The 1263-nt window shown below is 43.2% G+C and overlaps 1 protein-coding gene across 1 annotated transcript in view; it reads left to right on the forward strand.

Annotated features, from left to right (window-relative positions):
- DPY19L4 (dpy-19-like 4 (C. elegans)) overlaps positions 1-1263 on the forward strand; it is a 42356-nt gene that overhangs the window by 7725 nt on the left and 33368 nt on the right. The window contains exon 3 of the mRNA XM_005879314.2: positions 894-1018. Within this exon, the coding sequence (XP_005879376.1) occupies positions 894-1018 (125 nt within the window). The remainder of the gene's footprint in view (positions 1-893; positions 1019-1263) is intronic.

Here is a 1263-nt window from a genome sequence, read left to right on the forward strand (position 1 = left end):
GCCCGGCCTGTACCTTCTCGCAATCTGGGACATCCCTCTCGCAATCTGGGACCCCTGGCTCCTAACTGCTGGCCTGCCTGCCTGCCTGATAGCCCCTAACCACTCTGCCTGCCTCATTGCCCCTAACCACTCGCCTGCCTGCCTAATCCCCCCTAACCCCTCTGCCTGGTTGCCCCTAACTACTCTGTCTGCCTGCCCAATGCCCCTAACTGCTCGCCTGCCTGCCCAATGCCCCTAACTGCTCGCCTGCCTGCCTGATTGCCCCTGACCACTCTGCCTGCCTGCCTGATTGCCCCTAACTGCTCGCCTGCCTGCCTGATTGCCCCTAATCGCCTCTGCCTTGGCCCCTGTCGCTGCAGCTTCATCCGGAAGGACGTCCAGAAGGTCATTCGGCTGTTTGGTCTAATTAGCATATTAGCTTTTTATTATATAGGATATTAGTAATGTATGTTGGTTACAATTAATGAACCAGTATTGATACATTATTTTAAACTAAAGTCCATATTTTATTCAGATTTTTTTGGTTTTTGCCTAATGTCCTCTTTCTGTTCCAGGATACCATCTAGGATATATTACATTCAGTTGTCATGTCTCCTTAGACTCCTCTTGGCTGTGACTGTTTTGCAGGCTTTGTTTTTGAGGGCCTTGACAGTTTAGAGGAATAGTGTTCAGGTATATTATAGGATGCCCCTCTGTTGGAATTTGTCTGCTGTTTTTCTCAGAATTACACTGGGGCAATGGGTTTTGGGAAGAAAGACCATAGAGTTAGAATGCCATTTTCATCACATCATATCCACATCATATCATAACTTTTGATTACTTTTTCTTTTTTAATTGAAGTTCATAAATATAGATATCATCTACATCTAATTACTTTTAATATGCTTTTTCAGATGTATTATTTCAGCGCTTTGCAAAGATTTTCATTGGCTGTCTTGCAGCAGTTACTAGCGGTATGATGTATGCTCTCTATTTGTCAGCGTACCATGAGCGGAAATTCTGGTTTTCCAACAGGCAGGTAAGAAGAAAGACTTTCGAGCATATGAGAGTTTTTTTAGTACTTAATATTAATTTAACTAATTTGCTTTTCCAGGGAGCCCAAATAGTGTAATAAGTATGACAAGTGTTTTCTTATTTTTAAAAATATATATATTTTATTGATTTTTTACAGAGAGGAAGGGAGAGGGATAGAGAGTTAGAAACATTGATGAGAGAGAAGCATCGATCAGCTGCCTCCTGCACACCCCCTACTGGAGATGTGCC

This window comes from Myotis brandtii, unplaced genomic scaffold, assembly GCF_000412655.1.
Source record: "Myotis brandtii unplaced genomic scaffold, ASM41265v1 scaffold59, whole genome shotgun sequence".
Taxonomy (NCBI): Eukaryota; Metazoa; Chordata; class Mammalia; order Chiroptera; family Vespertilionidae; genus Myotis; species Myotis brandtii.